The sequence below is a fragment of the Trichophyton benhamiae genome (genome assembly GCF_000151125.1).
Source record: "Trichophyton benhamiae CBS 112371 chromosome Unknown Abenha-F-W-01a06.fp72, whole genome shotgun sequence".
In the NCBI taxonomy this organism is placed as follows: domain Eukaryota; kingdom Fungi; phylum Ascomycota; class Eurotiomycetes; order Onygenales; family Arthrodermataceae; genus Trichophyton; species Trichophyton benhamiae.
Genome location: NW_003315105.1, coordinates 58,191 through 70,071, shown reverse-complemented (window position 1 = coordinate 70,071; position 11,881 = coordinate 58,191). Strand labels below are relative to the sequence as shown.

The window sequence follows — 11,881 nt, the reverse complement described above, 5'->3', positions numbered from 1 at the left end:
TACGGTACGCACACCGTTAGACGGACAGCTGTGCGCCTTGCACCGAGGACGGACACAAGATGGGCAGAGAGTCGAGGGCGGGGTCGTCGATATGGATGGGAGTCCCAGTGAGGAGCTTCTTGATGGTCCTGGTACGGGGTTTGCGTCTCCTCTGGCTTTGAAAAAGTGCACAGCTGTTATGGACTGCTCACTGACGAATTGCTTTTTGGTTGGAATAGTTGACGGTGCAGTCGTCCGCATACATCCTGGTATGAACATCTACCTCGGAATCCTCCAGACAAAATTTGCGCGCGAGTGGATAGAAGAGCTAACCGGGGCTGTAGCTGCTGCATTACTCCAGGGTTATGCCCGCTGTTGGCGGCCATAGATACACCCCTTCGACAGCCGTCTTCCTCAACGAGGTGATAAAACTCGTTATTGCCCTTACAGCCGCTCTCTACGAACTCTCCTTTACAGCACATACCTCTACGACAGCCACGTCTCTATTTATCACCCTTTCTTCCAAAGTGTTCTCGGGAGATAGTTGGAAATTAGCTATACCCGCTATATTCTACACCATTTCAAACTCGCTTCAATATGTTGCTATGTCCAACCTGGAAGCTGCACGTTTCCAAGTTACATACCAGCTGAAGATTATACTAGGCGCAGTATTCGGAGTGGCAGTCCTGCGCAGGAGTCTAGCGCCTGGAAAATGGGCAGCCCTGTTCCTTCTTTTAGCTGGCGTGGTGATCATGCATCTACAACTCTCATCTGACCCTCTCGATCCTGATAATCACAAGCACGTAAATATACGACGCTCCCTCTCGGATCTATCGGACATCTTCATCGGACGGGCTGAAGAAGAAGCTCCCAAGCTGACAAAACGATCAGCTACATATGAAGGCATTATTGAGGACATGATGCTTGCCCATCCACGATTGAATGCTAACATCGGCGTTCTAGCCACCCTCGGCGCTTGCATCACTTCGGCATTTGCAGGAGTATCCTTTGAAAAGGTTCTCAAAGATAGCCATACCTCCACTTCAATCTGGATCCGAAATGTTCAGCTAGCCATTTATTCTATTTTCCCCGCCTTGTTCATCGGAGTCGTCTTCACTGATGGTGAAACGATTGCTAAGGCTGGATTTTTCCAGGGCTACAATTGGGTTGTCTGGGCTGTGATAATCTCCCAGGCCATCGGAGGACTTGCAACTTCATTCTGCATGACTTTTGCAGACAACTATTTGAGACTTGCACCCGGAGGTATCAGCATCTTTCTGAGCACCTTGGTCAGTGCCTGGTTTTTTGACTTCAGTCCATCGGCAAATGTAAGGCCTCTTTTGAAGACTCCCCTGATCATCGTGTGGTATGTATATGCTTACCAAAATGTAGTTCATCATCGGCACTGCCATCGTTCTCTCAGCTATTTATATATACCTCCCGGGCATGCAATCAGGGATCCCCCCGATCCGCATACATGCGGCGGAGAAATCCGGGAAACCCTCCAAGATAGAGATCGACGAGACCATTTCGTCTCCAAACGACTTTTCTATCAAACTACCTACTACTCCTCTCCTTAACGAGACTGGAATGAGTACTTCTCGACCTAGTTCGCCGAATCGCCACCACTCACGTGCCCACTCATCTAGAGGATCCTATTTCCCGAAGCAAGGTCGTGATAATTAAATCATGTCTATTATTTTCTTGCCCGGTTTTCTATAATCCTCATACAATGCATATATACTGCATATGAACCCCAATTATTTTCAGCCTCTCAATGTGTTACGTCCATTTATAGGAGCATATTCCTCTCCAGGTTCTTCTTTTTAGTCGGCTCATTAGGTGATGTTGTTCCGGGTTATCCAACATGCAGAGCTGCTTTTGTTTCTCTCGAATGGTAAGACTTGTATGACAGATATCAAATGAAACACTTTTTCCTAACAGGTATCAAATTTCTCCCGTCACTTTGCTTGTTCTCCGCCGAGAATCCAGAGCCTTGACACGTGACTTAAACTTTAACTTCAGTCTTGGACTCTGACGTCGTTTTCAACGTCTGAACGTCACTCTTGAAGAATCAACATGAGACAGCGAGGATTGTAGACATCCTTCTTCATAATAGTGGGGGTATATACAATATACTATGCCATGCTTGTCTTGTGCTGATGTTACCCTTACGATTTTCTTTCAATGATACCCTAGAGCTGCGATTCGTAAACCCGAAGACTACGTTGCCAATATCAACATGGTTAGCAGCAGTTCTCAGAGAAATTTTCGCTCTCTGCTCAGCACATTTCGCTCTCCAAGCTATAAGTCTGCCCAAATTCCAGAGGAGAATGATGACTTCGAAGGAACTCCAACAAAAAAAGCATATCGAGAGGGCTCCCTTCTCCCAAACTTCGAAGAGTTCCAGCGCCAACCACAGATACCCAATGCCGAAATTGACGTATTTGATGATGATACCCCCCTGGATGCTTTCGGTATGGCAGCTACGGCGTATCAATGCTGTTGCTATCCTGATAGCGGTATAAGCTAACAGCACGTTTCTAATTGCGGCAGATAAGGAGTTGCTGTCACAGCTAGGTCATGATGCGACGGAACTAGCCGTACCGATGTACGAACCAAAAGTTATATCTCAAACTGAACCTTTCTCAACGCCTTTGCATCGGGGACGCTCCAGTAAATTTAGCAGCTGTATGCGTTGTTCCTGGGAAATGATACCGATGTTTCATATCCTTTACTAACGAGAATAGCAAATACCCTTATAACTCCACCATTTCGACCACTGGCCTCCAGTTCTTCAGACTTTGAATCTCCCCCGAGCCCGTCACTTACCGTTGAAGGAGTCTCTAGAGGGAGATTCTATAGAGAAGGCCTGGACGTCCATAAAAGTCCACATTGGCCATCTACACGGGAAATCACTCCCCCGGTCAGAATTTCCCCTTTCCAGAGACGAGAAATCGTCAAATCTCCGGAAATTCAGTTGAAACATGCACCGCCTATTATACAAGGCATTAGACTTGTATCTACTCGCGAACTCTCAGATCGATTTCGGACTCTCTTCTCTTTCCCACTCTTTAACGCAATCCAGTCGAAGACATTCCCTGTAATATACCATCGGACCGATAATGTTGTCCTATCTGCTCCCACTGGAAGTGGGAAAACAGTAATCATGGAACTAGCTATCTGCAAGCTTGTTTCTGATCTTAAGGATTCACGTTTCAAAGTTGTCTACCTTGCACCTACAAAATCATTATGCTCTGAAAGATTCCGTGACTGGCGCGCAAAATTTGCTCCTCTGGACTTACAATGTGCCGAACTTACTGGGGATACTGATCACTTTCAAATTAGAAACGTCCAACAAGCCAGCATAATTATTACAACCCCCGAAAAGTGGGACAGCATGACTAGGAAATGGAAGGACCACATGAAGCTAATGCAGCTCATCAAGTTAGTTCTTATCGATGAGGTACATATCCTGAAAGAAGCCCGCGGGGCTACATTAGAAGCAGTGGTATCCCGTATGAAGTCAGTGAATTCCAATGTTCGCTTCGTGGCCCTGAGTGCTACTGTTCCAAATTCGGAAGATATTGCAACTTGGTTGGGGAAAGATCCAACAAACCAACACCTTCCAGCTCATAGGGAGCGGTTCGGAGAAGAGTTCCGGCCTGTCAGACTCCAGAAATTCGTTTATGGGTACCAAGCTAATGGAAATGATTTCGCATTCGATAAAGTCTGTGAGGCTAAGTAAGGAACCCGGACCAACTTCACAATATTGGGCTTTAACTAACCAGCCGTAGACTTCCAGAAGTCCTTGCTAAGCATTCGTCTAAGAAACCCATCTTAGTGTTCTGCTGCACGAGGAATTCGGCAATTGCAACGGCAAAATATTTAGCAAAGCTATGGTCCTCAACCAATCCACCTCAAAGGCTTTGGAAAAGCCCTACAAAACCAATCCACGTTCAGAACGCTGATTTGAGCGGTAATAATATATTTTGGTCTTTCCACTTCTTATTGAATGGTCACTAACGAGTTATGATAGGTATTGTTTCCACCGGGGTAGCATTCCATCATGCCGGCCTTGATAGCTCTGATAGGCATACCATTGAAACCAGCTTTCTGAATGGCCAAATAAATGTTATATGTTGTACGTCAACATTAGCTGTTGGTGTGAATTTGCCATGTCACCTAGTGGTCATCAAAAACACAGTATCCTGGCAAGATGGTGGTTGCAAGGAGTATGCGGACTTAGAGATGATGCAAATGCTAGGCAGAGCAGGGCGACCGCAGTTTGATGACAGTGCAATCGGAGTTATACTAACCCGGAAGGAGAGAGTAGCCCATTACGAAAAGCTTGTTTCTGGCTCTGATCCTCTTGAGAGTTGCTTACATCTAAACTTAATAGATCACCTCAATGCTGAAATAGGTCTCGGTACGGTTACAGACGTCGAATCGGCAATTCGATGGCTTCGAGGAACTTTCTTTTTCGTTAGACTACAACGAAATCCCACCTATTACAAATTAAAAGAAGGTGGTAACAGGGCTGATGAAGAGGAATTGCTACGGCAGATTTGCGAAAAGGACCTGGAACTCCTCCAGGAAAATGACCTAGTGACACCAGAGCCTCCGTTCAAATCCACAGAGCTTGGAGATGCAATGGCTCGGTATTATGTGAAGTTTGAAACCATGAAACTGTTTTTGTCTCTGCCTCCAAAAGCAAAAATGTCTGAAATAGTAAGTTAGGAGGCCTTCACTTGTTTTGAAGTTCGGTATCTAATTAATAACTGCCAGCTTTCGGTCATTGCTCAAGCAGATGAATTCCGGGATATCCGGCTAAAGCCTGGGGAGAAATCTCTGTACAAGGAGATAAACAAAGCAAATGGCATCAAATTCCCTATAAAAACGGACATAAATCTTTCGGCTCATAAAATAACACTCCTGATTCAGTCTGAGTTGGGTGCTGTGGAACTTCCATCTGGCGAACAATTTCACAAACACAGATTATCGTTTCAACAGGATAAAAGCCTGGTCTTCTCTCACATCAACCGAATCATCCGCTGCATCATTGATTGCCAATTAGCTCATGGAGATTCAGTAAGCGCGAGACATGCTCTTGAGCTATCCCGGAGCCTAGGAGCAAAAGCCTGGGATGACTCTGTGTTACAACTCAAGCAAATAGACCAAATCGGGATCGTGGCAGTTCGGAAATTTGCAAGCGCTGGCATCACAAATATGGAGCAGCTAGAGGCTGCGGAACCAATTCGTATTGAAACTATACTGTCAAGGAATCCGCCCTTTGGCATGAAATTACTGGCTCGAGTAGCCGAATTTCCAAAGCCAAGGGTTTCTTTGAAAGAACTCGGGAAGGTAAGTATCTCGGTGCTTTACATGAACGTTATATGTTGTACCTACAAGTGGTCTAAACTGCAAAGGATATTAAACCAGGGAAAACTCCACAAGTTAAATTCAGAGCAGACATTGGATTTGTCAACGAGAAAACTCCTCTTTATTTCCAAAAGCGTCAGGTTTACGTATGCTTTTTAGCAGAGATTTCTGACGGCCGGATCATCGATTTTCGACGTTTTCAGTAAGTTAATTAAGCAGTTGATACTACATACTACCTGGATAGCAGAGCTGACACGCCAAAGTGCTAGTAAATTACAAAAAGGACAACAAATAGTCCTAATGGCCGAAATAACGAATCCTTTTCAAACAATTACTTGCACCGTTATGTGTGATGAGATTGGTAAGCCGCCCTTAGCCTGTCGAAGCTATTTTGCTCACGACTTACTCTATATAGCTGGAACTATGAGACAAGCAGAAATCCAACCCACCCTCCCAAAGTTTCTATTTTCATCGTGTAAAGGCGCTCCAGAACATTACCTAGGTACACGCAACTGTCCACCCCCTAAAACCTCAATGAAGCCCAATACTGCATCGCCCCCGGCTCCTCAGCAGGAGGACTTGGATCAGTTCAGTGATGATCCCCTCAATTACAGCGACTTCATTCCAGAAGGTACGAAAAGCCCAATCCTGAGGATCAAGATGCCAGCTAATGTTTTATGTTGTATTGGCCAAAGACTTTGATGATATCCTCCAAAGCAGAAACAAAGGCCCGACAACGGCAGCGACAGCGACAGTAGCGCCAACTGCACTTTCTATATCATCCAAAATGAAGAAGACAATAAGTAGGGGCAACAGCTCTGTGACTTCTGAACCAGTTCAACTTGACAACGGGAAGTGGGCATGCAATCACCGATGCAAAGACAAAACAGTGTAAGATCATCTCTCCCTTGAGGCCAATGACGTACTAATGGAACACAAATTTCATAGATGTAAACATCTCTGCTGTAGAGAAGGTACAGACCAGCCTCCAAAGCAAAGCAAGAAGCAAGTTACAGAGGCGTCTAATAAGCGGCCTCAGTCGGGTAACTGCGAGGCGAAGTCTAAAATATTTAAAGACAACATCAAGCTAGAGCGTCAAGTTGAAGTAATTGACCTGACGAAGCCAGGATCTACTAAGAAACTAACCGGTGGGCCGAGGGCAGAAAAATCGTCAAGCAAGCGAAAAGGTAGGGGCCAAATGCCCACATTGCATCATTCATATAGTCGGAGAACTCCTTCCCCACTATCGGATGACACGCTAGATCCATTACAACTGCCCTTACCAGCGAGAAAAGTAAAGGCCATGAAATATACCTTGTCAGATGGAGATGATTTTGAAGAGTTTGAATCTTTGATGGGAGATTTTGAGAGCTCCCCTACCAAAAATAACATCTCCACTGAGAAAGAAATAAGTCAAACTTCAGAACATCGCTCCCCGACCAATAATGCAGACTTTGAGGACTCTGGAGACTTGTTTGGCGAGGATGATGCCATAAACGATAATTCCCTAAATCGCCTTGATGATAAATCTATGGAGGTTATGTCCTCTAAGAACCTGGATGATACCCCGTGCATCAACACTTCCCAGGAAAAGGACAGTGAAGGAACTGCACCTGCAATTCAAAGATTTAAAGCGGACCTGTTGCCATTACAGGCCCAGTCATTGCAATATAATGTTGACGTATTGCCCACCAACCAGGGTGTAGAAGACGACAACTTATTCCTGACAAACCCTCCTACTCCAATAAAGGGTATACCTGATACGAAAGTGAGTGGTAAAGAAAACCTGGACATTTTTAAATTGATACCATCCAAGAGGAGAATGTCAGATTCGGCAGCTACTGAAATACCCTTAGCTGAGGATAATATTGTTGATATACAACACCAGCAAGACAGCCCACGATCTGAGCATCTGAAACAAATTGATCCATTGCTCCTAGAGGAGTTTGGAGCTGTTGCAGAGTTTTACTAACATAGTCACTAATATATGTATATCTAGTTAAAAGATACACTGGCATCAGCTGTGCTAACTACAATATATAACTACTCTGTGTTCTCTTTCAACCTTCACAACAATAAACTAAGCTTTGATTCCTAGTTTATGTTTCTTTGAAATATATCTAAAGTTAGTCTCCTATACTCTGTCCCTCTCTAGCCTGTTTATTCAAAGTGATAAATGCAGCACCTAGGCAACAGTGCTCGGCATGATAATGTACTTTGGCGTCCTTGTTTGTTTTCACTTCACGCCTTCTGTAGAGTAAAAAACTTCTGACAGATGTCCTCTTGTATCTTTGATGATACTTTCTTCCTCAACCATCCGAGTCTTCTTTCAGGCATACGAAAATTCATCGTCAAGGTGGGTCTCTTCGGAAAGCTACGTCGAAGGATACCTGTAAGTATGTTTGAAACCCCAATACAAATGCATCTTTTGACCGTTGTATTGTCTAAAAACACGAGAGCTGGAGCTGATGCTCTTGTAGTGCTTCATTCGGAAGGCAGCTTGCTAAATATCAACATCTAGCTCGAGCAGCGAGGACGTTTCAACGGATACAACGCGAGCGAGTACTCCTTTGGAGAAAAGATGGTTAAAATAAGCTTTGCAGATGTAAGTCACGGCCTAGGGATATAACAAGGTAGGGGAGCACGGAGGCAAAGGTTGATGTAGAGACGAATTTCAACAGAAGAAAGCCCACGGAGTTAGACTAGGGAAATTTTTGTCGAAGGAACTGGTAAGCCCCGTATCCTTCCACCCTTTGAGAGCGAGTGACTCGTGGAAATTTTATTGACGTGTTGGCACAGAGGAAAAGAATCCCACCGGGAATTAACGCACAGGATGCTGGACGTGACCCGGACGTGGAGCTAGACCTGGCAGGGAAGGCGCTCACTGACGATGGGCTCTCTGTATTTATTGATGACCTCGTCCAGTGCATGAGTTATCGTGACAAGGATTATCCAAAGGGGACAGTCCGACTCACAGAGCTCTGTCTAAGTGGCAATAACTTGACGGTCATGTCCCTCATGAAGCTGAGTGAGGTTATATTCATCGGTATCACGTCACTAACAAAGGTGGATATCTCAAACAACAGCATTCGAGTTAACAACGAATATGAGCGGAGAGCATTGAGCTCATTTTTGAACGCATTCCGCTATAGCTGCCTTGTCAAGAAAATTGATTTTAGTGGAAATCATCTGGAAAATGCCGGGTTCGACGTTTTGTCGTGCATGTACTTCAAAGGTGGTTATCATTCTAGCAACTTTTCCCTCGTTGCTAGTAAGTTTCAAACCCACCATACTAAAATTTAACATACTTAAGTAAGGGCATCGTGCTGACCAATGTTAAACAGAGATAGTCGAATCGAGCGCTGAACAAGCTGAATCTGCAAATGAATTGGAATTTTATGCCCGCAAAAGAGGTCTTCGGTCAATACCCTACCTCATATTCTCTAATACGTGCAACTCCCCGCTCTGCGCGTTCCATCTCTGGAATATCGTCACGGCTCATGAGTCTGCAAGAGCGCTTCTCGAGTTTCTTCCGGCTGGAAAGGATATGGCTCCCCCAGGCCTTGAAGGCAGAGATTCAGGAATCGTGTGCACTCCGAACAAAGGCCTATCGCCTCTTTGTCAAGCATATTTGGAGCTTGGGAAAGAGATCCACAATATTACGAGAGCTGACAAGGGGATTGATGCCATCGACCTGCAAGTAGGAACCATGGAAGAGCGTGAGCGGGCTGTAACCGAGCTAGAGATCCTCAAAATGAAGAAGATCGAGATGGAAAGAGTCCAAAAGCGAATCATCATCTCTGCATTGGAGTCATTTGGCATTCACAGTGTCAGGTTGTGGACTATCACATTCAGGTTACTGGTTGCTGCCCGTGCTATTTTGCTTGACGAGAGAAATCGGCCTCAAGAATCAGCTCTTTGGAACAGTGATGAAAACTTGGGACCACTGTTGAAAGCCCGCATTAATTATCAGACTTCCCTGACATCAAGAATCTGGGCCTTGAAGCTTTCCAACGAACCACATATTCCGCAGGGTTCCATGGGGTTTCCAACGAGTCTTTTCCAGCGACAGTCATACGCCAATCGTTTCAGCCACAACACCAATCTGCGGCTCAAAGCTGCTTATAAGTCACCCTACCGCTTCGGCTTGCCAATATATGTCTGGAGGGATATCTTAGCCATGGCTTTCGATGAACTGGATATCTTGGGAAGAGAACAACAGGTCCGCGTAGTTGAATATGCAAGTGACTGGACTGGCATCGAGCAGCAGATTGCTCTTCAAGGCGCGCGCGAGAGCGAGCAGATCTGGAGAATTCTGAGCACCGTCGACTGCCTTGTTTACACCTTCGAGTGAAGTTTGAGATGGAGCAGAGGAAGAATGAAGAATGGACGTTGGTATTTCCTTTTTCGGAGGAAACATTACTAATATCACACGTGACTTTGTATTTATTAGGTAATATGATTAGTCAGTATTCAATATTCGATATCGAGATAAAGATTGATAAGAAAGTCGACAGTCAAAGTCGACATTCAAAGCCGAAGGTGAAGAAGAGGCAGCAATACGCAGAAGAGGCAAGCTTTCACTTCAGATTCACCCTTTCTTTCCTGCTTCTTCTTGCTATATATTAGGAGACTTAAAGCTGCCTGAGAAGACGTTATTCTTCTGCTCATACTTGTTGACCATAATAAATATACACCATGGTCAAGAATAAAGGGAGTAACTCGGCCAAAGTGCCGCTTCCACTCGCCCTGGAAGCTCCCTATGCTGCTCCAACAACCTTCAACGATGGACTTCCTCTGCCTAAAATATTTGTTTTTGACTTAGATTACACTCTGTGGCCCTTTTGGGTAGATACCCATGTTAGTGCTCCTATAAAAGCCAAGGATAACAACTCTCGCTGCGTTGACAGGTATGCTTTCTGGGCCTAGTCCCCTGAATTCGGAGTGCTCCTCTATGCTCCTTGATAACTGACTTCTTTCTCCATTGACAGATGGGGAGAATCATTTTCATTTTATCCAGCAGTTCACTCGATTCTACAAGCATGCCGGGCGCGGTCTATACCTGTCAGCCTGGCATCGCGTACAAACACGCCAGATCTCGCACGCGATGTTCTCAAAGCTCTACATGTCATTCCATCCTTCACAGATAATCCTGCCGCCGATAATCGTTCTATACGTGCACTCGATTACTTTGAGCATATTCAGATATACCCGGGGACAAAAACGCAACATTTCACTCGTATTCAGCAGGCAAGTGGCTTGAAGTACGAGGATATGCTCTTTTTTGACGATGAGCCTCGCAATAAAAACGTCCAAGTAGAACTTGGCGTGACATTCTGCCTCGTTAAAGACGGAATAACCAAGGAAGAAGTAGATAGAGGAGTCTGGGAATGGCGAAAGCGAATGGGTATAAGCCAGGCTGACCGGAAGTCGGCTGAAGAGAAGAATTAATTGCTGATGGTAGGACGCGTATTTAGACTACAATATTTATCATAATTAATGGTAGAAAGCGCATACATTCTGGGTGTTGCTGGCGGTATTTTCACAGCTGTCTACTATTGGTGGGATTTGTAGCTTCAAAATGGCGCTTGTGTTGACATCAACCACCTCTGCAGCTTCACAACCTATTCACCAACCTTCAACTGCAACGTGATATAACCATATAACCATGTCAACAAGAGCATCTTCCTCCACTCATAGGCCTTCGGCAGCTCCATCGATCCCCAGGCCGCCATTGAATGTCCATCCAACCGCTACGATCTCTGAAACCGCGTATTTTCAAGGCGTCCACCCAATCTCGGTGGGCGCAGGAACCGTCATCCACCCTCGCGCAAAGCTACTGTCCTTCAAGGGACCAGTCAGCATAGGTGAAGGATGCATTATCGGCGAGAAATCTGTGATAGGAGGGCCGGTCATGAGTAATTCAGGCCTGTCAACGCCTACGACTCCGCCAACGCCCGGTACGCCTCTTGACTTCGGCTCCAGCATTGAACCGGCTGCTCCAGATCGAATCACCACCATTATAGAAAATTCAGTGAGCATTGGACCTCTTGCAACCGTCTCTGCGGGTGCCCATCTATATTCTGCCTCGGCAGTCGAAGCATCAGCGTTTATAAGTAAGGATGTGAAAGTTGGAAGACACGCTAAGATCTGTACATCTTGCCTGATACCCGAGGGGGACACGGTCGAGGCCTGGACAGTTGTATGGGGCGGTGGACGAGTCGGAGGATCCCTTGGGGGCAAACTACAGCGGAGAAAAAGAGCAGCGGGAAATACTGACGATAATAGGAATCTACATAGTCTGAACGGGGGGCTGGTGGAAACGGGCCGGCTGGTAGCATTGAACCGGGAGAGAGAGAGCTTGACCAAACTGATCGGAATTAGCTCTGGGAAGAGGAGATGAAGACTGCCGCTGATGTCGGATTTATGTCTATCCTCTGACCACATATCACTTGCGCTCAAGATGCAGGATTGTTACCATTGTTTTTTACACTCAAGAGATACCCGTTTAGATGATTTA

At 45.5% G+C, this 11,881-nt stretch overlaps 7 protein-coding genes across 7 annotated transcripts; all 7 read left to right on the top strand.

The window, feature by feature from the left end:
* Nucleotides 1–344: 344 nt before the first annotated feature.
* Nucleotides 345–1,665, top strand: ARB_07460 (nucleotide-sugar transporter, putative; the record flags this gene model as incomplete). The annotated part of the gene is made up of 2 exons (XM_003014109.1): nucleotides 345–1,307; nucleotides 1,372–1,665. The coding sequence occupies 2 exons, from the start codon at nucleotides 345–347 to the stop codon at nucleotides 1,663–1,665; spliced, it is 1,257 nt and encodes a 418-aa protein (XP_003014155.1).
* A 556-nt stretch (nucleotides 1,666–2,221) lies between these two features.
* Nucleotides 2,222–2,512, top strand: ARB_07459 (uncharacterized protein; the record flags this gene model as incomplete). Its single annotated transcript, XM_003014108.1, has 1 exon — nucleotides 2,222–2,512. The coding sequence occupies one exon, from the start codon at nucleotides 2,222–2,224 to the stop codon at nucleotides 2,510–2,512; it is 291 nt and encodes a 96-aa protein (XP_003014154.1).
* A 636-nt stretch (nucleotides 2,513–3,148) lies between these two features.
* Nucleotides 3,149–3,727, top strand: ARB_07458 (uncharacterized protein; the record flags this gene model as incomplete). Its single annotated transcript, XM_003014107.1, has 1 exon — nucleotides 3,149–3,727. One exon carries the CDS (start codon nucleotides 3,149–3,151, stop codon nucleotides 3,725–3,727), a length of 579 nt encoding a protein of 192 aa, XP_003014153.1.
* Nucleotides 3,728–4,011: 284 nt separating this feature from the next.
* ARB_07457 (uncharacterized protein) lies at nucleotides 4,012–5,567 on the top strand (the record flags this gene model as incomplete). Its single annotated transcript, XM_003014106.1, has 3 exons — nucleotides 4,012–4,710; nucleotides 4,768–5,343; nucleotides 5,409–5,567. 3 exons carry the CDS (start codon nucleotides 4,012–4,014, stop codon nucleotides 5,565–5,567), a joined length of 1,434 nt encoding a protein of 477 aa, XP_003014152.1.
* A 464-nt stretch (nucleotides 5,568–6,031) lies between these two features.
* Nucleotides 6,032–7,333, top strand: ARB_07456 (uncharacterized protein; the record flags this gene model as incomplete). The annotated part of the gene is made up of 2 exons (XM_003014105.1): nucleotides 6,032–6,252; nucleotides 6,331–7,333. The coding sequence occupies 2 exons, from the start codon at nucleotides 6,032–6,034 to the stop codon at nucleotides 7,331–7,333; spliced, it is 1,224 nt and encodes a 407-aa protein (XP_003014151.1).
* A 303-nt stretch (nucleotides 7,334–7,636) lies between these two features.
* ARB_07455 (uncharacterized protein) lies at nucleotides 7,637–9,715 on the top strand (the record flags this gene model as incomplete). Its single annotated transcript, XM_003014104.1, has 5 exons — nucleotides 7,637–7,753; nucleotides 7,883–7,966; nucleotides 8,043–8,090; nucleotides 8,194–8,632; nucleotides 8,706–9,715. 5 exons carry the CDS (start codon nucleotides 7,637–7,639, stop codon nucleotides 9,713–9,715), a joined length of 1,698 nt encoding a protein of 565 aa, XP_003014150.1.
* A 344-nt stretch (nucleotides 9,716–10,059) lies between these two features.
* Nucleotides 10,060–10,812, top strand: ARB_07454 (uncharacterized protein; the record flags this gene model as incomplete). Its single annotated transcript, XM_003014103.1, has 2 exons — nucleotides 10,060–10,271; nucleotides 10,353–10,812. 2 exons carry the CDS (start codon nucleotides 10,060–10,062, stop codon nucleotides 10,810–10,812), a joined length of 672 nt encoding a protein of 223 aa, XP_003014149.1.
* Nucleotides 10,813–11,881: the final 1,069 nt, after the last annotated feature.